Raw genomic sequence first — 24,015 nt, 5'->3', positions numbered from 1 at the left:
TTCTCCATGAGAGTTCCTTTCATCTATTTCAATTTCAATGTGTCAATAAGATGGAAGTAATAGCTCTAATATATGTTTCCTAATATATATATATACACATATATATATATATATATATATATATATATATATATATATATATATATATATATATATGCATATATATATATATATATATATATATATATATATATATATATATATATATATGTATATATATATATATACATATATATATATATATATATATATATATATATATATATATATATATATATATATATATAGCTTTTTCTTTTTTGTTGTGGACATAGTTTGATATTGTAAAAGGGTTTTATGAACATAATGTCTTTCATTAATAATCTTTATTTTCATATAAAAATAAAAACAAAAATATTTTAACAATCATCCAAACTACTTCACCCATATCAAGTTAACAGTTAATTATTTACATAAGTTGAATAAGTGAACTAAACTTGAGAAAACATTTATGCATATTATAAAACAAAATGATATGATTGATATGATATTGTGACAGCCTGATTAAAGACCTATGAATGATAACAATCTGTATATATAATGCCAGGAAATCTTAATTCTACAGACATAGCACGGTTTGCGTTTATAACTTCGTCAATGCTCTCTGCAGAAATCTTTCTGGGTCTCTTAACCCTGTGCAGCTTGTGCAGCCTGCTGTGCAGCAGCCCTGAGTTCCTCCTCAGTCGGGTACTGGAGACTGGCACCAGGCTGGCACTCATATCTGGGACAGCAGGCTGGGTACGGCTTAGCTTGGTCGGCTTCGTTGACGACTCTGCAGCCGGGAGACGGCTTTGGCTCAAAGCCACAGTCCTCCACCTTTTCGAAGAGCCGGTTTTCCTGTTGGAGGCAGGTGGCTCTGCCACAGAAGGGAGTCAGGGACCAAGACTGGCCCACGGCGAAGGCCTTTCTGGCCGTGAATCCATAACACTGGCCGGGAGTCTCTGTTAAAATGATAGAATATTCATGAACAAGTACATACTATTTAATAATTTACCTGCTCTTTTTCAACGTATATTCTTAATGATACAATGTATGAAGTATTATCACCTTGGATGGATAGCATTTTTTGTAGAAACATATTGGTCAGTAATAAGTAAATATCATAGATACTAACCTTTTCGGACCTCAGCAGGCAATGTTCGAACATTTGGTTTTGGCTGGATCGCATTCTGAGCAACAGCCGCTGCCAAGCAGAAGGAAGCTACAATCAGGAATTTCATCTTGGCTGCAATGAAAAGGAAGAGGAATATTTACTTTTAAGTCTGTTTTTGCCATTTTTTTTTACCTTAGAAGAATATTATATTTATTATATTTGAAAAACCAGACACATCGTAAGATTCATTATTTTTTAATGAGATATACTGTAAGTATATTTCCTATACCCTTTCATTCTTTATCGATAGATGTAAGTTAGAAGTACAAATTTTAGAATTACGATTTGCCTGAATAATAATATACTGTAACTCTAATTTCAATTTCATAATGATAATATTATGGCGCACTTTTATTGTCATAAATATAATACAAAATGAATTCTTCAATTTTTTTTATCTTTACTTTGGATGTATTGCCAAACATAAAAGGATTCTATTGAGGTCTCCAGAATTGTAATTGTTCAGCAACTGAAAGCTATGTGTAAAATACCCATAGAATTTAAATAAATTTGCATTTTTATAATTTATTATTAAATTACCTCATACAGATATTGAAAGAATATAGCTTGGTTATTTCTCTTATACATTTTAAGGATTAAATATGTATATTAAAAGATTTAAAGATCTTTCGAACATGAATATTAACCATGGAATTTTTTACCCGCTAAAATCAAGTCTTACCTCAAATCGATCTATCGTTGTTGCTACTAAGAAGAACAACTGGTGAAATTGATGCTGACCAAAGATGCTGATGGTCTTTATATGCGATGTGGAGAGGAGATCAGTTGAGATGCCAGTTACTCCATTATTTACACTATTTTGGCGCCACTCAATGTGCCAAGTCTATCGTCGAGTTTTACTGAAGAGAAAACTAACTTTTGTTTGTTCCTAGTCCTGAAAATGACACACGCAATTCATAACGATATGTAATGAGTTATTGTTATTATGTACATTACAATATAGACTATGAGTACAATTTGGCACCTGCAAAATTAGGTAAATTCCCAGGAATCTTCCTGCTGGAATTCCATGAGTAAGAACTAGTACATGACGCAAGATGGTTTGCTTAAAAACCGGATGGTCCACCCATCTCCTCCCCTACCCTAACCCCGGCACCCAGTCAACACATTCCATTTCTCGGCAGAAGAAGAAGAAGAAGTGTACATCAGATGTGCAGAACGTTTTTAAGAACGTTTTTACAAGTTTTCTATTTTCTCAGTAATATGATTCAGGGACTTTTAGATACTTTATATCAACTTGATATAGCTTTTGATTTAAAGTCTAAATCTGTATACTATTAATCCCCCAAAATGTCTCAAGTACCACGTATAGATTTTGTTTTTTTGATAAAAAAAAGCTTTTCATGGTTTATATTTGTATAGGTACCTATTCAAACACACATTTTAGCAAGTATATTTTATCAGATGGACAATCAAACAAACATAAGCTCATATTTATTTACAAGCTGTACCAGAGATGGAAAATAATCATTTCAACACTAAATTTTGCTTCTCCTCAAAAAGGAAAAATGTGAAAATGATGTTGCAAGATATTGCTCTAGTGTTGCATTTCCTCTCACAGCAAAACACTATAAATGAACCCCCATTACTTGTAATATTTGAGTCATCTGTCAACATTTGTCAAATCTGTGGGCTTTGAGTATTCCTTCAAATTTGTACCATCGGCTCCTTATCAAATGCTTAAGCAATGAATCGCACTATGAAGGTAGATATCACCTAAGAAACGTCTTTAGAAACGTGCCCTGACGACCAAAAAGAAAAACAAGTGGAATTGCCCAGAGATGGACAAGTTCAGTACCAGTGACGCAACAGTTGCCTGCCAGAATACTGATGAGTCAGCCGTTGTACCAAGGATTTATCTAGTTTTAGTTGGATTAAACTTGACAACAGTGAATCCATTTGGAAATAGACATTGTTGTAATATAATTCTAATAATGTTTTTAATGAGATATTATAGCAGTTAATCGGAAAATAACGAGAACCGTAGAATCGAAGGAACCAGAAAATTCATGTTTTTCTTAATCAAGTATAACCTCAATTACAACACAAAAATTTAGCCTAAGGGCTGTGTAAAAAAGAATAATCAATCTGAAGCATCCTCAGAAACCAGATTTACATGCGACCTTCCAGATCAAATAAAGATAATACATTTGGCAAAGATTACTTTATAGATCCTCAGAGTGAATTTCTGGGGTTCGATATACTGCTAGTGAGCATATATGTATATATATATATATATATATATATATATATATATATATATATATATATATATATATATATATATATATATATATATATATAGATATATAGGTATAGATATATATATTATATATATATATATATATATATATATATATATATATATATATATATAGAGAGAGAGAGAGAGAGAGAGAGAGAGAGAGAGAGAGAGAGAGAGAGAGAGAGAGAGACGAAAAGAAAAATTAAAAGATGACTGGAGTTATAGTACTTTCGTCCAATAGTGAGACCATTGATGTCACTATAACTCCAATAGAAATGACACAATGCCATCTATTGAGAAAAGTGGAAGACACTCGTTTCCCAGTAACCCTACAACCTTAGAAAACGAAAGTATAGCCACAAACGATGTTGTTTGGCTTCTATTCTTATTTTTATATTTATCATTATTTTACTTTATAATAAACGAAGCTTCTTAACATAGAATAAATTTCATGATCGCACTTGTCCAAATGTCACCGTAATAAAAAAGAAATTGGATAAATGAAAATTGCAATTATTGTATTGAGAAATGCTCGAAAAGTTATCACCTCTTACCTTTCGCCCATGGTGAGAGCTTATAGCCTATACAGTACAAAAAACCGCTGTTTCAAACTGTACAGTTCGTTTATATTTCGTCGTCCTACGGCTCTATTACACAAATTATTATTTTGTAGAAACTAATGACACTGTTCGCACTGAACGGTTCGGTTTCCATTCGCCTTTCGTCCGGCATTCGTACGTACGGTTCGGATACGTTTGGAAGATATCTCCGACGTACGAAACGTATACGTATCAGACCGCTCAGTGTGAACAGAGATATGTATCACTTTCGGTCACGTTGTGTTATTGGAAGGACTTAAAAATATTAAAGGGATTTTTTTACTGACGGGACTAACTGTCGGCTAATTAAGCAATAATGAATGGCGAGAGGTTGAAAGAGTTAAGATATCAGGAGAAAATAATCTTTTACTCCCTCTCTCCCTCTTTATTATTATTATTATTATTATTATTATTATTATTATTATTATTATTATTATTATTATTATTATTATTATTATTATCATTATTACTGATAATACTTTTATTATTATTATTATTATTATTATCATTATTATTATTATCAGCTGTAACCTCAGTTTGAAAAGCAGAATGCAACAAGCCCTTGGGCCCCATTCAAGAATAGCAAAATAATTTAAAAAAAAAAAAATGGAGGGGGGAGATAAACTATAGAAGATATATAAGAAAATGGAAATAACTTCAGTATAACTCTAGCTATGTATTGAAGAAATGCAATAATCAAGGCTTTGGAAACGAAGGTCAAAGAAGATCAAGAGAAGGCCATATCTTACTATACCAAACTTACCGTATGAAAAAAAGAAAATAAATAAAAGGAAGAAGAGAAAACTACGTAGGAATCTTACACCAGACAGTAGAAGACCAAAGGTCGGAGGCTGTGGCGCTATCCTAGTAGTTGTAGTGGCTACTTACTTACGAGGGAGTCTAAGGCAAAGGCATATGTATTAGGCTTAGTTCTGTCAGATATAAGAAGGAGGATAATGTTCGAGGGATACAACTGATTATTCAGTGTGTGTGTGTGTGTGTGTGTGTGTGTGTGTGTGTGTGTGTGTTTGTGTAGGCAATGGAAAGAGCTATAATTACAGAAAGATTGAAGCCGTCAGACTAGTACTTAAATTATTATATAATTCTTTAGTGGTAGTAATGAAAGGCTGGCTGGTACTTCAATCTACCTACCACTTATATATATTTCACCTTGTAGAGTTGTCATTTGATTTGTTATCTTATTTTTCTTCCAATTTAAAAGGAATAGATTACTGTGAAATAATTGATAATAATGTTTAATCTAATTAAACAGATCACATTCAAAAACTAAAAAATAGGGTATATAATAATAATCCGTCTCTGTTTTTCTAACATTTAAAATCATTTAAGAAAATCCGTTGCATTTAGCTCAAATCGATCGATGCACAATGAAATCCACGATATGAAAAGATAAAGATTATAAATTTCAGGTACCAAAACCACTGTACCCGAACCTGAATTGCAGCAATGAATAATCTCCCGTGGTAAAGTCCCTCGACAAACCCCCAGAATGGCCGGGCTAAGAGGATTCTGCCCACAGGCAATGGCTCTTTAGCAAAAATAAATAGGCAAGTGAAAAAAGAGATTTACTGCTACTCACGCAACTTGCTTACTGGACTTTCTTGGCCAATTGAATTTTTTTCTTTCTTTCTTTTTAGCCCGACAAGTCTGGTAAGATGGACCAGACACATTCAGACTTCTTTAACAAAGAAATTTTGAGAATTTTATGATGATGTATTTATTGTAATTCTCTAAACTAATCAAAATAATTACCTTTCGATAAACGCATGTAATAATTGTCTCAACAGTCCCATTTTCCCTTGTTATTTTGACTTCAGAAATGGTACCGGGCAGTAAGTCGACTACGGACTGTAGCCAAAAGCTTGGTTAAGAATTGCGCAAGACTAACAGCCATTGCCTGGTCCCCCTTGGGCTAGTGTAGGTATAGAGGGGCCTTAAGAGCTTATTATATGTATTGCATATATGTTCGATCCTTGGGAGATTGACCGGTCCCTTGCCTCTGCCATTCATGAGCGAACTTTACAATCTCTTCAGAATTTTCAAATGTATCATAATTGTTATTGTGATTTCAAGTAGTAAAAAAATCAACATGATGAATTAGATCAATTAAACACTTTAACAATAGATGTTCTTTGTTTATTAATACGAATAGTGGTATTCAATTCTTATTCATTATCTTCTGACAGCATCATGATAAATCGCCTATAGATTAATTAGACGAGATTCCTGTCAATCAAAATAAGCGAAATGAAGAACTAATGATATGAAATACTATGCAAATCTTGTGCAATATTTTCATAACCTTTGCATTTAATAAAGGCGTCTTTATTCTATGGTTTACCGGAAAGTAAAGTTATTGAAATTATATATCATGTACGTAAATAACCAACTACCTATTTAAGTAACTAAACCATATAGCGTGATTCCTTTCATATGTATATATATATTTATATATATATATATATATATATATATATATATATATATATATATATATATATATATATATATATATACATATATATATATATATATATATATATATATATATATATATATATATATGTGTGTGTGTGTGTGTGTGTGTGTGTATGTGTGTATGTGTGTGTGTGTGTGTGTGTGAATGTGTTCTCGTTCTTCCTGTTAAAGATAGGTGGCTCAGCCATGAAATGAAGCCAGGGACCAAGAATGACCCATGAGAGAGAGAGAGAGAGAGAGAGAGAGAGAGAGAGAGAGAGAGAGAGAGAGAGAGAGAGAGAGTTATACTTTTACTTCAGTTTGTGATTAACTGTGCATCTGATGAAGATTTGTTAGTCTTGAATCTAGTATACAAATGAAAATGATCAAGCAATTATATCAATTGTTCGTCATTTATCATAAAAGGCTTTTACATAATAGCTTCAATGTTTCTTCATCCGTATAAGGAGATGAAGTTAAATGTCTCAAACCTAATTCCCACTGTGGACCACGTAATATATCTGAGATACCGTAATGGGATATTACAGTAAAATAGATTTCCAAAAGAATAGAAAAAACGTTTGCCATTACTTATATTCGATTTTCCTTCTTCACACATGGATGCTCGCTCGGGTAGTGAGCGAATGACCAAACCTGGGGCCCTTTCGTAACCAAACTGACTTTCGCAATCTGCACTACTTGCTCCCACTCATGGAATCCCAGCTGCAATATTCTTGGGAATTTACCGCGTTTCGAATTTGCCATCTCGTATCAATTCCCTCGTTGAAATTTCATGAACATGTTAAATAAGACATTTTCATACATAATTATTCCTAGTTATAGAAGAAAGTTGATTCAGTATTCATAGGACCGACTAATTTCGCAAAATCCCTGTTCGTCCAGGCGGTGTTGGACAAAACTAGTTGGCAAAGATCACAAAAATGGTGGTATCTGGCATCTCGTGGGATCTTCTTCCCTTGAAGAATATAAACATTAGAGCTTCGCCGGTCAGTGTCAAATACTCCGGCTGTTCTTCCGAGTAGCAACAATACTAAAGCTAACTAAGGTAAGAGTTGGGAAGATATAGAATTAAAAGGTTATTGCTTAATGTTTTTGAGCTTCTTAGATGAGACTTTTATACTTGTTGTTCACGGCAGTCTACTTCAAAAGAAATTATGAGACAAAAAAATGTCATTTTTCATATTGGCACGCCAGACATTTTTATTGATAGCAAAAACATAAAATATCGATAATGTAATATCAAACTGTTTTTGCTTATTATGGATAAATTATCATATTGCCGGCTTCCATTAAAGTTCAATCATATCATACTTTTTAATAACTGTTTAGCAATTCAAATGAAGAATATTCTCATTTTATTTATTGACAAGCAGATCCAACAAATAAATTTAAGACAAAAATATATTTTCTTGAAAGTTATTTTGGTAACCAAGCTTACATCTATAACAATAACAATATTTCTTAAAATTTGAATCATCCATTTTTATAAAATAACTCTGACTTCAGATATTAGTTTTGAAATACTATAGAGATGATTTCCATTGCTTTTCTATCTTGCCCCATTGAAAATAAATATTCAAAATAAAATACTTCCCTCAAACATGAAATTTAATTCCCCATCGGGATACAGAAGTTCTACATAAAATTCAAAACTATAGATATGCAACTAAAAGATTTTTTATTTCTTTTCATTACAGCCAAGATGAAATTCCTGATTGTAGCCTCCTTCTGTGTTGTTGTGGCTGTTGCCCAGAATGCTATCCAGCCAAAACCAAATGTTCGAACATTGCCTGCTGAGGTCCGAAAAGGTTAGTATCATTCTAACTTCTTTCCACTTATGGAACTGAAAAAAAAAAGAGAGACTATTGGCCTAAAATAAATTATTATTATTATTATTATTATTATTATTACTATCCAAGCTACAACCCTAATTGGAAAAGCAAGATGCTATAAGCCCAGGGGCTCCAATAGGGAAAAATAGCCCAGTGAGGAAAGGAAATAAGGAAATAAATAACTGAAGAGAACAAATTAACAATAAATCATTCTAAAAAAAGTAATGTCAAAAGAGATATATCATATGTAAACTATTAACAACGTCAACAACAAATATGTCATATATAAACTATAAAAAGACTCATGTCCGCCTGGTCAACAAAAAAGCATTTGCTCCAACTTTGAACTTTTGAAGTTCTACTGATTCAACAACCCGATTAGGAAGATCATTCCACAACTTGGTAACAGCTGGAATAAAACTTCTAGAGTACTGCGTAGTATTGAGTCTTATGATGGAGAAGGCCTGGCTATTAGAATTAACTGCCTGCCTAGTATTACGAACAGGATAGAATTGTCCAGGGAGATCTGAATGTAAAGGATGGTCAGAGTTATGAAAAATCTTATGCAACATGCATAATGAACTAATTGATCGACGGTGCCAGAGATTAATATCTAGATCAGGAATAAGAAATTTAATAGACCGTAAGTTTCTGTCCAACAAATTAAGATGAGAATCAGCAGCTGAAGACCAGACAGGAGAACAATACTCAAAACAAGGTAGAATAAAAGAATTAAAACACTTCTTCAGAATAGATTGATCACCGAATATCTTAAAAGACTTTCTCAATAAGCCAATTTTTTGTGCAATTGAAGAAGACACAGACCTTATATGTTTCTCAAAAGTAAATTTGCTGTCAAGAATCACGCCTAAAATTTTGAAAGAGTCATACAAATTTAAAGAAACATTATCAATACTGAGATCCGGATGTTGAGGAGCCACCGTCCTTGACCTACTTACAATCATACTTTGAGTTTTGTTAGGATTCAACTTCATACCCCATAATTTGCACCATGCACTAATTTTAGCTAAATCTCTATTAAGGGATTCACCAAACTCAGATCTACATTCAGGGGATGGAATTGATGCAAAGAGAGTAGCATCATCTGCATATGCAACAAGCTTATTTTCTAGGCCAAACCACATGTCATGTGTATATAGTATGAAAAGTAATGGGCCAAGAACACTACCCTGTGGAACACCGGATATCACATTCCTATACTCACTATGGTGCCCATCAACAACAACTCTTTGAGATCTACTACTTAAAAAATCAATAATAATGCTAAGAAACGACCCACCCACTCCCAACTGTTTCAGTTTGAAAACAAGGGCCTCATGATTAACACGGTCAAAGGCAGCACTAAAATCAAGGCCAATCATACGAACTTCCCGACCACAATCAAGGGATTTCTGTACTGCATTGGAGATTGTAAGAAGGGCATCACATGCTCCAAGGCCTTTCCGAAAACCAAATTGCAAACTAGGGAATAGATGATTACCTTCAGCAAACCTATTAAGACGTTTTGCCAGAAGACGTTCAAAAACTTTAGATAATATGGGAGTTATGGAAATTGGGCGGTAATCAGTGGGACTTGAGCTACCACAAACACATTTACATAGAGGAGTAACATTACCAATTCTCCAACAAGTGCTAAAAGCTCCTCTTCTTGCTAACTTGCGTAAAATAACAGATAACTTTGGAGCTAAAAAATCTGCTGTCTTTATAAAAAACAAAGGAAAAATACCATTAGGGTCTACACCTCCATAAGCATCAAGGTCCATCAACAGAGCTTTAATCTCACGAGATCGAAAAGCTAAACTAGTTAGTTTAGCCTCAGGAAAACAGGAATGAGGAAGTTCAAGTTTTTCATTACTCTGTTTACTGTCAAAAACATCAGCCAAAAGGGTTGCCTTTTCCTTTGGACAGTGAGTGACTGAGCCATCTGGTTTAAGTAAAGGAGGAACTGTTGCATCTACACCAAAGAGTGCAGATTTAAGGGTAGACCACCATTTATGTTCCTGAGTTGTACCAGAGAGGGTTTCTTTTATGATTAAATTGTACTCCTTTTCAGTTAAGGCATAAACTCTCTGAGCAAAAGCTCGAAGCTGAGTATAGTTGTTCCAGGTTAAATCTGATCTGTTACCCTTCCAAAGGTGATAGGCCTCCTGCTTCTCCAAATAAGCACGTCTACAATCATCATTGAACCACGGTTTGTCCTTCACTCGGTACCTTAGCACACGAGAAGGGATACGCCTATCAATTATGTTGACTAGATTCTCATTCAAAGGGACAACAGGATCTACACTATTATATAATTGTGACCAATTCAAGCACAAAAGATCATGCAAAATCCCATTCCAGTCTGCTTGGGATTTCATATAAATTTTACAAGAATATGATATATCAGGGACAGGCTGCTCAGTCTTCACTAATAATGAAATCAAGGCATGATCAGAAGTCCCGACTGGAGAACCAACCTTACTAGTTATAACGCCAGGGGAGTCAGTGTATACGAGGTCCAAGCAATTACCAGACCTGTGAGTAGCTTCATTTATGATTTGCTCACAGCCTGATTCCGAGGCAAAGTCTAAAGCTCTTAAGCCATGGCGATCGGTAGGAGAGATAGAACTCAACCACTCCCTATGGTGAGCATTAAAATCACCAACAAAGACAAACGAAGCCTTTCTATCATCTTCTTGTATCTTAGCCATAATGGTAAGAAGACAATCGAAGATAGAATCATCCATGTCTGGATTCCGGTAGATTGAACACAAATAAAAGTTGTTATGCCTGCCACAAACTTTTATTACCTGAATCTCATGACATCCACATTGATAGCAGGACTTATGAGAGGCAGGGTACTCGGTCCTAATATACACCGCCATTCCCCTGGCCCTAGGAATGGAATCACGTTGTCAATCTCTAGTCAATATAAGTTCCTCCTCCAACTGTAATTATTACTTTTGTAGCGAGTTTCACAATTAAAGGGGGATAATGATACCTGTAAATTTAGTAATCTCATGAAAGCAATAAATAATATTAAAGAAACAATTCTTATTTCAACAGAGGCTCCCAACCAGTGCTACGGATTCACGGCCAGAAAGGCCTTCGCCGTGGGCCAGTCTTGGTCCCTGACTCCCTTCTGTGGCAGAGCCACCTGCCTCCAACACGAAAACCGGCTCTTCGAAAAGGTGGAGGACTGTGGCTTTGAGCCAAAGCCGTCTCCCGGCTGCAGAGTCGTCAACGAAGCCGACCAAGCTAAGCCGTACCCAGCCTGCTGTCCCAGATACGAGTGCCAGCCTGGTGCCAGTCTCCAGTACCCGACTGAAGAGGAACTCAGGGCTGCTGCACAGCAGGCTGCACAAGCTGCACAGGGTGCACAAGGATAATTTCCTCATCAGAAAGTTTTAGACTAAAGATAGAATAATAAAAACAACCATATTTATAAACTGTACAAAGAACTCTCAACATATCTCATTCTGACGAACTATTTCATTTTACTGATATTTCATCTAGTCTTAATCGATATGATAAAATTTAAGTAATCTCATAAGAATATATCTATCATATCTTACCACATTATTCTCACTTTCTTGATTCTTCTTAAAAATGTTACTCGCAAACTGATATGTGAAAAGTAAATTCTTTTTATATATAAATGCTAAAGTTTTTATCTATTTTCATAAATAAATAAATCTATTCAACTGAACAGCATTGTTTTCTATGCCCCTTTTATTATATAAGTAACCTTATCAAAGGAGGTTAAAAGAATAATAAAATTTTATCAATAAACTCGGAATACCGACAAAAATCTTTTTGAGCTTTCACCTAATCGCAGAAATTCCAAAAATTAGCAGATTTGGAAAATATTTTTTGTTCTTTTTCTAAAATATTAAGACATGACTCAGGAACATCAAAAGCTGTATAATTATGAATAATATAATAATATTCTTTTCATTACAGAATTTCCATATCATCAAATTATTTGATGAATATTTTGTGTTCGGGATTTAGGTTAAAACAAGGTAATAAATTTGAGACGGTATTAGAATAGATTTTAGGTTATTGATTATTCTGTTAAATCCTAAAATTATTAGAATTGTAATAAAAAACCCTTTTTATTTTTTTGCAGATCATCTCAATAGATTGTGTCTTAGCTTCTTCCTATTAACATGGAAATTACCTTTCTACATTATAAGGGATCTCTTACCCCTGTATGATACTTTCTAAAAGTAATAAATAAAAAATGAATAACTACTTATAAAGATGCATATATAACAAACATTCAGGTATTGCTATTTAATTTCATTTATCGTAGTCATTGTTTGTTTGTTAGTTAGATTTGGCTTGAAAATTATGATAAAATTAGTATTTTCTAGCCATTCTTACGTAACATGTGTAATTTTGAGGATAATATTCATACGGTTCATTTAATAACCGTAAAGAATATTTTATTGCACGCAAAAAAAATGGTCTTCAGTAAAATATGAAATATAGTGAAAACAGATTTGTGTTTTAAATAAAAAATAAACCACTGAATGAGTGATATTGCTTCCCTGAAATGTAATCAAAGTGCATTATAGTTTGAGCATCTTTCTGGAATAGTTTATCTATGATACAAAATACAAAGATTTCAAATTACAGATACCAAGGCCATAGTATTCGCACTATTGTAGTATTAACAGCTGACTAATTCAGTGGACCAAACCCCTGAATGGCTGGGCAAAGACACTTGTGTGAAATAACCAATGATTTGAAAAGAAAAAATATATGATTTCATTTACAACGAAGACGTAAATTTGGCCTTTCCCGAAACACTGGAGTTATTTTTCATTTATTTATTTATATATCTAGATACGTATTATTCACTTTAATCCTGTATAACATTGTTCAAGTGGAAGTCGATGGTCTCAAAATATATGAGAAAGAATTTCATCCTAAAATTATAATGCGATTACTCTCTTCCTATGTCATCAGAAATTATTTGAGTAATTTCTGTTTAAACATAAAATATCTTAAATGAGAGCTGTCGAAAATTATATACCTATAGTTAATTTTTTTTAGTTAGGCAGATTAGCACCGACTCGGAAGGGTGCTCTTTTAGCTCGAAAAAGTTTCCTGATCGCTGATTGGTCAGATAAGATAATTCTGACCAATCAGAGAGCAGTAAATTTTTCTGAGCTAAACAGGTACTGCTGCGAGTCAGTGCAAATGCGCCTCATTAAGAAAAATTGAGTATAGTAGCTAGTCCATTGTGGTGAGTCAGACATTAGCAAAGGCCAGCCCAGCATCTTCATTTTGGAAATGCTGAGAACCTACATCCACCTTCTCCAATTCAAAAGGCATGCACTGGATACATGAAGTATACATATATAAACACATGTTTGTGTATTTACATATGTAATATATACACTATATATATATATATATATATATATATATATATATATATACATATATATATATATATATATATATATATATATATATATATATATATATATATATATGTATATATATATATATATATATATATATATATATATATATATATATATATATATATATATATATACAGTATATATATGTATGTATATATATAGGTGTGTGTGTACTTAAACTCATATTAATGAAGCTTTGAACGAACTATGGCATTAATTAAAAAATATTATTAGCTCTAAATTGCATTATATTTATATATTTGTTCACCTGTACAATTGATTATTGACTTTCCTTCCTCTTTTATTCCTTTCTTGTATCTATTCATGCATTTATTCATTTATTTATCCCGTGATTTTTTTTAGTCTTCGTCTATTTTACTTTTAATAGTTCATTCCATCCTTATTTCTTGCTTTTTAAAAATATATATTCATTCAAATATTTATGTTTATGTATTTATTTAATTATTTTTTCGTGGCTAACTTTATATTTTTTTTTCCTCTACATTATTTTGAGAATCTGCACCTTCTCAAGTGTACCTCAAACTCTGGTGCATAATTTCATTGACAATATAATAAAGAATAATGAAAAGTTTTCAATTTTGTGACATTGAATAAAAATATGACTTTCGGGGTAAAATCTGATCCAGTAAACTACGTAAGTATCATTAACCAAAGATCTCTTCTTGAAACTTCTCATCACCTTTATCGATTGACCTGAGGTCATTCTAAGACTGACCTCACATGTGACGGATTTTCTTCGTGAGAGTTCCTTTCATCAGTTTCAATTTCAATGTGTCAATAAGATGGAAGTAATAGCTATAATATATGTTTCCTAATATATATATATATATATATATATATATATATATATATATATATATATATATATGTGTGTGTGTGTGTGTGTGTGTGTGTGTATATATATATATATATATATATATATATATATATATATATATATATATATATATATATATATATATATATATATATCTTTTTCGTTTTTTTTTTTTTTGTGGACATAGTTTGATATTGTAAAAGGGTGTTAAGAACATAATGTCTTTCAATAATAATCTTTATTTTCATATAAAAATAGAAACAAAAGTATTTTAACAATCATCCAAACTACTTCAGCCATATCAATTTAACAGTTAATTATTTACATAAGTTGAATAAGTGAACTAAACTTGAGAAAATATTTATGCATATTATAAAAAAAAAAAAAATGATATGATTGATATGATATTGTGACAGCCTCATTAAAGGCCTATGAAGGATAAAAATCTGTATATATTATATAATGCCATGAAATCTTAATTCTACAGACATAGTACGGTTTGAATTTATAACTTCGTCAATGCTCTTTGCAGAAATCTTTCTGGGTCTCTTAACCCTGTGCAGCTTGTGCAGCCTGCTGTGCAGCAGCCCTGAGTTTCTCCTCAGTTGGGTACTGGAGACTGGCACCAGGCTGGCACTCGTATCTGGGACAGCAGGCTGGGTACGGCTTAGCTTGGTCGGCTTCGTTGACGACTCTGCAGCCGGGAGACGGCTTTGGCTCAAAGCCACAGTCCTCCACCTTTTCGAAGAGCCGATTTTCCTGTTGCAGGCAGGTGGCTCTGCCACAGAAGGGAGTCAGGGACCAAGACTGGTCCACGGCGAAGGCCTTTCTGGCCGTGAATCCGTAGCACTGGTTGGGAGCCTCTGTCAGGGGAAGAAAATTTTAGTTAATATAATCTACAGCCACGAGATATTTGCGATCTCCTCTTTTTTTCTGCATATCATGATAAAGTGATCAACTATATATATCAGTATTTAGTAATTATTGGTGTCTCTACACCAGACGAAAACAATTTTCCAACATCAAACATACTAACCTTTTCTGACTTCAGCAGGCAATGACGGACATTTGGTTTTGGCTGGATAGCATTCTGAGCAACAGCCACAACAACACAGAAGGAGGCAACAATCAGGAATTTCATCTTGGCTGTAATGAAAAGGAAAAGGGATATTCACTTTTGAGTCGATTTTTTGCCATTTGTTTACCTCAGAAGAATATTATATTTATTACATTTGAAAAACCAAAAGTCGTAAGATTCATTATTTTTTAATGAAATATAAGTATATTTCCTATAACCTTTCCTTTTCTTTATCGACAGATGTAAGTTAGAAGAATAAATTTAAGCATTATGATTTACCTGAATAATGATATAATTCTAATTTCAATTTCATAATGATAATATTGTGGCGCACTTTTAGTGTCATAAATATAAGAGTAAATTTTTTTTTTTCTACTTTTGATATATTACCAATCATAAAATGATATTATTGAGGTCTCCAGAATTGTAATTGTTCAGCAACTGAAAGATAGTTGTAAAATAACCATAGAATTTAAATAAATTTGCATTTTTATCATTTATCATCAAATTACATCATGCTGATATTGAAAGAATATAGGTTGGTTATTTCTCCTATACATTTTAAGGTTTTTATATGTATATTAGATTATTTAAAGATCTTATTAACATGAATATTAACCATGGAATTTTTTATCCTCTAAAGTCTAAACTCTTACCTCAAATCGATCTAGCGCTGTTGCTACTAAGAAGAACAACTGGTGAAATTGATGCTGACCAAAGATGCTGATGGTCTTTATATGCGATGTGGAGAGGAGATCAGTTGAGATGCCAGTTACTCCAATATTTACACTATTTTGGCGCCATTCAATGTGCCAAGTCTATCGTCGAGTTTTACTGAAGGGAAAACTAACTTTTGTTTGTTCTTAGTCCTGAAAATAACACACGTAATTCATAACGATATTTAATGAGTTATTGTTATCAAGTACATTACAATATAGACTATGAGTACAATTTGGCAGATGCAAAATTAGGTAAATTCCCAGGAATCTTCCTGCTGGAATTCCATGAGTAAGAACTAGTACATAACGCAAGATGGTTTGCTAAAAAACCGGATGGTCCACCCGTTTCCTCCCCTACCCTAACCCCGGCACCCAGTCAACACATTCCATTTCTCGGCTGAAGAAGAAGAAGTGTACATCAGATGTGTAGAACGTTTTTAAGAACGTTTTTACAAGTTTCTATTTTCTCAGTAATATAATTCAGTGACTTTCAGATAATTTATATTAATATGACTTTTGATCTAAAGTCTAAATCTGTATACTATTAATCTCCCCAGAATGTCATAAGTACCACGTATAGAATTTGTTGTTTGATAAAAAAAAAAAAAAAAAGTTTCTCAGTATGTGTATTTGTTCGTCACCCATTTAAACACATTTTAGCAAGTTTATTTTATCAGATGGACGATCAAACAAACATAAGCTCACATGTCTTTACAAGCTGTACCCTCATGCAAAAATTCTTAACAAGTTTTTACTCATTTTTTTTTCACTTTCTCTCTGCTATCACCTATTTCAGTTTTGTATCATTAACAATCTTCATCCATTCTATGACCCACTGGTGACTTATTTTCTTTTTTCTTATTTACTTTTGCCACCAATCCATCAATAAAGACAAATTTGTTAATATCTCGAATCCATATGTACGTCATTGCATTCTATTTACCTATCCATATAATAACACTTCATTCTTATTTTAAAACTTTCAATATCGTTCAACAACCTATTATGCATAGCCTACTATATATTCTGAAATTCAAATATCCTCTATTTGGTCACTAGCTTCTTAGGTAAATGCAAGTCACAGACAGCTGCATTTCTTCACTGTCAAACTTAACTGGTTCATGAAAAACACTTAGAGAGTACATGTCCCCCCCCCTCTCTCTCTCTCTCTCTCTCTCTCTCTCTCTCTCTCTCTCTCTCTCTCTCTCTCTCTCCACTGTTTTTTTCTAGTAATCCATCTGTCCCCTCTTACTTTCTAAATTACAGGCCTACCATACACTTAAAGGTTTAAAGGCCACTCATGGATGGCAGAGGCAAGGGACAATGGCACTCCCCTATCGAGCAGGACAATGCCCTAGAGACTGACCATGTATACATATGATCAGCGCCCAAGCCCCCTCTCCACCCAAGCTAGGACCAAGGAGGGCAGGCAATGGCTGCTGATGACTCAGCGGATAGACCTTTAGGCTCCCCCAAACCACCCATCCTTAGCTCACAAGGATGGTGAGGTTGCAACGACAAAAGAAACTAACGAGTTTGAGCGGGACTCGAACCCCTGTCTGGCGTTCACCAGTCAGAGACGTTACCACATTGGCCACCATAACTCTTTCACTCATAGTTCTGATATACAAATTAGTGTTATACACTATTATTCTTACAGTTACCTTCACCTTTGCCTTTCTGTAAGGGAACAAATGTCTTTTACCATTTCTTCTGAAACTTTCTTTACCCCCCCCCCCCTGTATGCTTCACCACTCCGGTTCACCTCTTAGTACCAATATTACCAATGTACTGAAGCATCTTTCTCGTATACCTATTAACGGCTATAACATTTCTCTTCCCTGTTCGTCCTAATTGTCCTCTTTACCTTCTTAGTAATCACTTATACTTACTGTGACGGGCCGAGAGAGGGTTGTGAACTCAAAAGCAGGAAGCAATCGACTGAGTTATATATTAAGGAACACTCTTCTTTATATACAAAACCTCAAGGCAACAGGACATAACATGTTCGAGAGACAGACAATGTTCAGAGCAAAACAGCAGACATGAATTTTCATGATCGTTTGAGTGTGAGGGAAGAGCGAAGATACAAGCATATTATATACAAAAGGAATTATGTACAATTGTGTGACACACGGTTGGTACATTACACATAAACAAATCCCGATCTCACTTCATTTAATATTGTTTCTCATTTATTTTCTTTAATCAAGCCCTTGGGCTTGTAGCATCTTGCTTTTCCAACTAGGGTTGTAACTTAGCTAGTAATAATAATAATAATAATAATAATAATAATAATAATAATAATAATAATAAAAGATACGCACTCATTATCTCAAGACTAAATACGGTTTGATTTATTCGTTTATGTTACCAAAATATAGAGAAATCTTTATTTTTCTACCTCATTAAACTCTCATATCCTCAATCTATCACCTTTTATCTTAATTCTCCCGTTTACCTTCCTGTTACAATTAATATTCTCAACTGACCTCAGGATTCCATCTTGGATGTACTCCATCCGCGTCAGTGACTTCTTACAGGGTTACTCTCACTTAAATGTACATTAATGATCGAACTCACAACTGTTTCGATTATGAAAACGAGTTGGTTATCGAGTTTGATATGGTCAAAGCCAATATATAGATGTCGGTCGGACAGAACTGTCATCTTCCCGCCACTGGCTGACTGTGACGTCACTCCGGCTCCAACTGGTGATTCTCTGTTAGGCCGTGGCTTTGTATATTAAGGCATTATTGTTATTTCCTTTGAATTATTCTTCCTCTTGACTACTTAATTTGATACTTCCGTTATCAGAAAATTCTGAGAATGCCTAAACAATTTTATTGATAAAATAATATTACTGTTGACAGTACAGCAGTGTGAATTCATCAGTGAGAATTGAAGTAAACTCGGCTGTAGTTGTAACTTTTATTAATGAAAATAATATGTACACACTTAAATATAATCATAAATAAAAACTATTTACACATATCTAAATATTTAACTTTAAATATAAAAATTCAATGCTTGAACATCCTGAAATGTAAAAACTATTTAAACATATCTAAATATTTAACTTTAATTTTTTCTGGCATCTCCCCGATCATTTTCAATTTTTGTCTTTCTTTTCTTAATTTTGATAGCATTATTTAAGTACCTTAGTCTAAAATATATAGATATCTTTGCAAAAAAATCAATAATGTCGTCTGGGACCTTTACTCGTGATCGTTGCAATTCAGCAACAAGAGATTTTTTGCACGATTTCCCTTCTAAAAGTGATGAACCGTGGATTGTGTTGAAAACTTCTCGTAGCACAATTAATTGAGAATAAAATTCATCTGATGGCATGTACAATTCACCTCTGTTTACTATCCCAATCCACGATTCATTTGAATTTTTACACTCTTTCATCTGTCTTCCTAATTGTGGATATTTTGTAGAAAACTTTTTTACAATATAACCACCTATATATTTAAGAGCTTCATCTTCAATTACAGTGGCAGCCGTTTTTTCGTTTTCTTTATCTAGAATTTGATTGTTTTTATCTTCTGAGGGGCATTCAAAATCTAAATCTTTAAACAATGAGCTGGTCAAGTATAGTTCTAATGCTAATTCTCTATCATCACTGTATTTGAAATTGCATGCAGATTCATTTATCAACATATCATAATTGTTGCCCTTTGTTTTGAAAAATAACTGAAATCTCGTATAGAATGAACTCTTTCAATACAATTTTTTAGGTGGGATTTCAGTTACCTTCATTACATGAAATTAACTCACCTTTTGGTATATGTACAGATGGGACAGCGGTTTTCTTCAATAACCTCATATTTTTAGGGCTCTCAATATTCAGCAACCTTGATTTCATATCATCAATGTAGTCCTCTGGTGTGAAATGAGCTGAACACACCACTGCATGTTTTGGATTGATTTCATCAGACCGGCAACACACGTGTATCCACTTATCACAGAAAATTTTGTCTCTAGGAAACGTAAAATACTTGATACCATTGCCTTTTGTTTTTCTCTTGGTATTCAGACATCCATAAACAGAACAGTTATTTGGCATTGTCGGTTAAGTGACTGCTTCCGTTGTAAATAGAGACAATATAGCTTTGGTTGTAACAAGGTAACTGACCGCTACGAAAGGTTTTGTATGACTGAGCAGGGTCAATTGTGGCGAAGGCCTTGATTGTGGCGAGCTTGACGAGTCCTGAAGGGTGAGTCATGGATAATCAATCCCCTGTCCGACCGACCTCTATATATTGGCCTTGGATATGGATATGGTCAATATTTTTAAAACGCTTCTAGTGCATCACGAATATTCGGGAGTATTGGTCCCACGTGTATAAAAGGACAGGGGGAAGCGAGAGGAAAGACCTGACTGAACCCTGTTCATGTTTGGAGACATTCTTCATCTACATCCTCTGTGATTCTGAAAGTTAGTAACTACAAACAACGATAAAGTATTTTGAAGAAGACAAAGAACATTAAAATAACATTCATCATCATAAGTCATATTTCTACATATCAACATTTTATATCTGAAACTACTCAACGACAACTGTCCCTCACTGCATAGAAGTTTGGAGAGTCAACTCGACCTACTTCGTAAGCTTGCTTCAAGATTACCTTGCCTTATGCAAGACACGGGCTCTTGGATTTATGTATATCATTTAGAGTTGGTATGTTGTGAGTATTCGGTGGATTCTTGTGTACTGATGTGAATAGTTATGTTAAATCATAAATACAGTTTTATTTTCTGTTTTCTGGCTATCATTATCATTTGCTGTTAATTTTTTGCTATTGTTTCATAACATTTTTGAGTAGATTTTGCACAATCCATATCGTATACGATAGTTTCTATTACAATGTGTCAATAACATGACAGTAGTGACTCTAATATATGTCCCCTGGTGTATATATATATATATATATATATATATATATATATATATATATATATATATATATATATATATATATATATAATTCACGTTATTGGTTTAGCCATAGTTTGATAATGTAAAAAGGTATTAAGAACATAATGTCTTTCAATAATAATCTTTATTTTTGTATAAAAATAGAAACAAAAATATTTCAACAATCATCCATGTCAATTTAACAGTTAATTATTTACATAAGTTGAATAAATGAACTAAACTTGAGAAAATATTTATGCATATTATAAAACAAAATTATATGATTAATATGATATTGTGACAGCCTGATTAAAGACCTATGAATGATAACAATCTGTATATGTTATATTATGTCATGAGATCTTAATTCTACAGACATAGCACGGTTTGCGTTTATAACTTCGCCAATGCTCTTTGCAGAAATCTTTCTGGGTCTCCTAACCCTGTGCAGCTTGTGCAGCCTGCTGTGCAGCAGCCCTGAGTTCCTCCTCAGTTGGGTACTGCAGACTGGCACCAGGCTGGCACTCGTATCTGGGACAGCAGGCTGGGTACGGCTTAGCTTGGTCGGCTTCGTTGACGACTCTGCAGCCGGGAGACGGCTTTGGCTCAAAGCCACAGTCTTCCACCTTTTCGAAGAGCCGGTTTTCGTGTTGGAGGCAGGTGGCTCTACCACAGAAGGGAGTCAGGGACCAAGACTGGCCCACGGCGAAGGCCTTTCTGGCCGTGAATCCATAACACTGGCCGGGAGCCTCTGTTAAAATGATAGAATATTCATGAACAAATACATACTATTTAATAATTTACCTGCTCTTCTTCAACGTATATTCTTAATGATACAATGTATGAGGTAATATCACCTTGGATGGATAGCATTTTTTGTAGAAACATATTGGTCAGTAATAAGTAAATATCATAGATACTAACCTTTTCGGACCTCAGCAGGCAATGTTCGAACATTTGGTTTTGGCTGGATCGCATTCTGAGCAACAGCCGCTGCCAAGCAGAAGGAAGCTACAATCAGGAATTTCATCTTGGCTGCAATGAAAAGGAAGAGGGATATTTACTTTTAAGTCTGTTTTTGCCATTTTTTTTACCTTAGAAGAATATTATATTCATTATATTTGAAAAACCAGACATCGTAAGATTCATTATTTTTTAATGAGATATACTGTAAGTATATTTCCTATACCCTTTCATTCTTTATCGATAGATGTAAGTTAGAAGTACAAATTTTAGAATTACGATTTGCCTGAATAATAATATAACTCTAATTTCAATTTCATAATGATAATATTATGGCGCACTTTTATTGTCATAAATATAATACAAAATTAATTCGTCAATTTTTTTTATCTTTGCTTTGGATATATTACCAAACATAAAATGATATTATTGAGGTCTCCAGAATTGTAATTGTTCAGCAATTGAAAGATATGTGTAAAATACCCATAGGATTTAAATAAATTTGCATTTTTATAATTTATTATTAAATTACCTCATACAGATATTGAAAGAATATAGGTTGGTTATTTCTCCTATACATTTTAAGGATTAAATATGTATATTAAAAGATTTAAAGATCTTTCGAACATGAATATTAACCATGGAATTTTTTACCCGCTAAAATCAAGTCTTACCTCAAATCGATCTAGAGCTGTTGCTACTAAGAAGAACAACTGGTGAAATTGATGCTGACCAAAGATGCTGATGGTCTTTATATGCGATGTGGAGAGGAGATCAGTTGAGATGCCAGTTACTCCAATATTTACACTATTTTGGCGCCATTCAATGTGCCAAGTCTATCGTCGAGTTTTACTGAAGAGAAAACTAACTTTTGTTTGTTCTTAGTCCTGAAAATGACACACTTAATTCATGACGATATGTAATGAGTTATTGTTATTAAGTACATTACAATATAGACTATGAGTACAATTTGGCACCTGCAAAATTAGGTAAATTCCCAGGAATCTTCCTGCTGGAATTCCATGAGTAAGAACTAGTACATAACGCAAGATGGTTTGCTAAAAAACCGGATGGTCCACCCATCTCCTCCCCTACCCTAACCCCGCCACCCAGTCAACACATTCCATTTCTCGACTGAAGAAGAAGAAGTGTACATCAGATGTGACGAACGTTTTTAAGAACGTTTTTACAAGTTTTCTATTTTCTCAGTAATATAATTCAGAGACTTTTAGATAATTTATATCAACTTGATATGACTTTTGATTTAAAGTCTAAATCTGTATACTATTAATCCCCCAAAATGTCTCAAGTACCACGGATAGATTTTGTTTTTTTGATAAAAAAAAAGTTTTTCATGGTTTATATTTGTATAGGCACCTATTCAAACACACATTTTAGCAAGTATATTCTATCAGATGGACAATCAAACAAACATAAGCTCTCATGTATTTACAAGCTGTACCAGAGATGGAAAATAATCGTTTCAACACTAAATTTTGCTTCCCCTCATAAAGGAAAAATGTGAAAATGATGTTGCAAGATATTGCTCTAGTGTTGCATTTCCTCTCACAGCAAAACACTATAAATGAACCCCCATTACTTGTAATATTTGAGTCATCTGTCAACATTTGTCAAATCTGTGGGCTTTGAGTATTCCTTC

The 24,015-nt window shown here is 33.5% G+C and overlaps 3 protein-coding genes across 6 annotated transcripts; 1 reads left to right on the top strand and 2 right to left on the bottom strand.

Moving 5' to 3' along the window:
* Positions 1-413: 413 nt before the first annotated feature.
* LOC137649815 (uncharacterized) lies at positions 414-16,447 on the bottom strand. 2 transcript variants are annotated; one of them, XM_068382763.1, is made up of 3 exons: positions 16,405-16,447; positions 1,154-1,264; positions 414-980 (listed from the first exon to the last, which is right to left on the bottom strand). In XM_068382763.1, exons 2-3 carry the CDS (start codon positions 1,257-1,259, stop codon positions 667-669), a joined length of 420 nt encoding a protein of 139 aa, XP_068238864.1. In that variant the 5' UTR covers positions 1,260-1,264; positions 16,405-16,447; the 3' UTR covers positions 414-666. The 2 variants fall into 2 exon arrangements, with proteins under 2 accessions (XP_068238864.1, XP_068238865.1); XM_068382764.1 differs by lacking the exon at positions 16,405-16,447 and adding an exon at positions 1,875-1,941.
* LOC137649812 (uncharacterized) lies at positions 7,543-12,011 on the top strand. 2 transcript variants are annotated; one of them, XM_068382759.1, is made up of 3 exons: positions 7,543-7,601; positions 8,254-8,364; positions 11,458-12,009. In XM_068382759.1, exons 2-3 carry the CDS (start codon positions 8,259-8,261, stop codon positions 11,778-11,780), a joined length of 429 nt encoding a protein of 142 aa, XP_068238860.1. In that variant the 5' UTR covers positions 7,543-7,601; positions 8,254-8,258; the 3' UTR covers positions 11,781-12,009. The 2 variants fall into 2 exon arrangements, with proteins under 2 accessions (XP_068238860.1, XP_068238861.1); XM_068382760.1 differs by lacking the exon at positions 7,543-7,601 and having other exon boundaries at positions 11,458-12,011.
* Positions 15,082-23,184, bottom strand: LOC137649813 (uncharacterized). 2 transcript variants are annotated; one of them, XM_068382762.1, is made up of 3 exons: positions 23,030-23,183; positions 22,317-22,427; positions 15,082-15,533 (listed from the first exon to the last, which is right to left on the bottom strand). In XM_068382762.1, exons 2-3 carry the CDS (start codon positions 22,420-22,422, stop codon positions 15,220-15,222), a joined length of 420 nt encoding a protein of 139 aa, XP_068238863.1. In that variant the 5' UTR covers positions 22,423-22,427; positions 23,030-23,183; the 3' UTR covers positions 15,082-15,219. The 2 variants fall into 2 exon arrangements, with proteins under 2 accessions (XP_068238863.1, XP_068238862.1); XM_068382761.1 differs by lacking the exon at positions 15,082-15,533 and adding an exon at positions 21,683-22,143 and having other exon boundaries at positions 23,030-23,184.
* Between the last annotated feature and the right edge of the window lie 831 nt (positions 23,185-24,015).

The sequence above is a fragment of the Palaemon carinicauda genome, chromosome 11 (genome assembly GCF_036898095.1).
Source record: "Palaemon carinicauda isolate YSFRI2023 chromosome 11, ASM3689809v2, whole genome shotgun sequence".
Taxonomy (NCBI): Eukaryota; Metazoa; Arthropoda; class Malacostraca; order Decapoda; family Palaemonidae; genus Palaemon; species Palaemon carinicauda.
Note: the sequence above shows the minus strand (reverse complement) of the source record. Positions and strands in the feature narration are given on the sequence as shown.